The sequence below is a fragment of the Mastomys coucha genome, unplaced genomic scaffold, assembly GCF_008632895.1.
Source record: "Mastomys coucha isolate ucsf_1 unplaced genomic scaffold, UCSF_Mcou_1 pScaffold1, whole genome shotgun sequence".
NCBI lineage: Eukaryota > Metazoa > Chordata > Mammalia > Rodentia > Muridae > Mastomys > Mastomys coucha.
The window spans coordinates 50,510,787-50,512,680 of record NW_022196891.1 but is presented as its reverse complement, the minus strand read 5'-3'; the positions used below and the strand labels follow the sequence as shown (position 1 = coordinate 50,512,680).

Sequence of the window (1,894 nt, the reverse complement as noted above, 5' to 3'; positions counted from 1 at the left end):
CTGAAGGTCCTGAGTTCAAATCCCAGCAACCACATGGTGGCTCACAACCATCTGTACAGCTACAGTATACTGATATACATAAAATAAATATTAAAAAAAGACAAAAGAAACAAGACATGAGTCACCACACAGCCAATTTTTATAACCATTGCTGCAATGAATATACGTGTACACAAATTCTTCTGCCATACTTTAAAAAGTAGTATTAGAATGTATGCTATTTGTTGTTTGGTGTTATCAGGTGCTTTCCATACAAAACATCTGCCTATATCGTTATTTGCTGACTGGGAACCATTCTTAGGCCATCTTTTGTCTGTTTTTATTTTATGTGGAAGCGTGTATTCACACCACCTGTGCATCTGTTGCCTGGAAAGCTCAGGAGAGGATCCGGATCCCTTGAAACAAGAGTGGAGGCGGAGTGGAGGCCGGAGCAGAGTCACCTTGTGGATTCTGCGACAGGAAAATTGAGCCCTCTACAAAAGCAGCAAATGATCTTAACCAAAGAGCCATCTCTCCAGCTCCCATTTTCAGAATTCTACTGTAATCTTAGTTTTATGTTTGGGCCCAGATTGCTACTGCTACCTAATACCATATGAACTCTAGGATGTATTAAAAACTGGGGTGTGTTAACAATGAGACGTGTGGACACTGGGGTGTGTGAACACTGGAGTATGTGTACTGGAGTGGACAGTAAGATGTATGCCCAGACTGTGATGAGCTCTGTGGTGGCCTCACTTTTAGGTGGTGTCATTTTAACGGGCAATTTTGTATAACAGGCTATATAATCAGCTCCTCTAGGGCAGGAGCTGAGGGTCTGGGCAACGATGAAGGTGGCCAAGGTGGCCATTCTATACCCCTTGAATACGAGAGACTGTTTTGAAGAGGCAGATTTACTTCCCCCGCTGTGGGACGGACCCACACACCTCCCCGAGCTGTCCCCTCTGAGGCCTCGCACCTTCGAGCCCTGCAGCACCTGGTCGCAGTACAAAGCCACCTTCTCGTTGCGCCACATGCCCCTCATGGGGGATGCGCAGATGGGCGGCAGGGGCTGCGCCTCCTCCTGGTCCTCAGGCACCGCGGGCACGGGCTCCTCGTCACCTGTCTCGGCCTGAGTGACCGGCGGGAGCTGGAGCCGTCGCCGGGCCGCCTTGCCCTTCACGGGCCGCGGGGAGGCCACTACCGAGCGCACGGGGGACATGAGGCCCCTGGCGGGCGCGGCCGCCGAGTCCGGGAGGGTGGCTAGGACAGCCTGCTCCGCTGGCGAGCTGTCACTCCCGACCTCGGCCTCGGGCTCGGAGGTCGTGGGATCCGACTCCATGTCCGCGCCGCAGCCGTTGGCCGCCTTCCCCTCGCGGGACCACGCAGCCGGTGCGCGCTCCGCGGGCGGGCACGTGCGCAGGCGGGGAAAAAAAGGCAGGTGCCGGAGGAGGCGGGAGCTCGCTGCGCGGGGCGGGGCTGGGGCGGGGCTCTGCCTCTGATCCCGCCCATGGCACCTTGCCAGAACCCAGGAGCTCGTTTTTTGTTTTTGTTTTTGTTTTTCCCACCCCGCTTAGGTCCTGAAACATTTCTGAGCCAGGCAAGCTTCAAAGTCCCTAGGTAGTCAAGGATGACCTTGAACTTCTGATCCTCCTGCCTCCACCTCTCAAGTGCTGGGTTCACAAGCCTGCCCAACTCAGTGGGGCGATTCGTAGCGTGCTGGGCAAGCACTCTACCAATTGAATCACATCACCAGCCAAAGGAAACATTTTTCTTCTAGGAAGCATTTGTAACTGGGACCAGCTGGTTATTACCAGAGAAAACTCTGCGGATAGATGTAGGATCACCTTTCCACGTGGATTTTCAGTTTAGGCGTTCCTTCATATCTTAAACAAATTGCTCTTTTTTTTTTCTTTTT

General features: G+C 53.0%; 1 protein-coding gene across 1 annotated transcript in view; it reads right to left on the bottom strand.

Moving 5' to 3' along the window:
* Shcbp1l (SHC binding and spindle associated 1 like) overlaps window positions 1–1,392 on the bottom strand; it is a 26,094-nt gene extending 24,702 nt beyond the window's left edge. Inside the window, exon 1 of the mRNA XM_031384878.1 lies at window positions 956–1,392. Within this exon, the coding sequence (XP_031240738.1) occupies window positions 956–1,318 (363 nt within the window). The 5' untranslated portion in view covers window positions 1,319–1,392. The remainder of the gene's footprint in view (window positions 1–955) is intronic.
* Window positions 1,393–1,894: the final 502 nt, after the last annotated feature.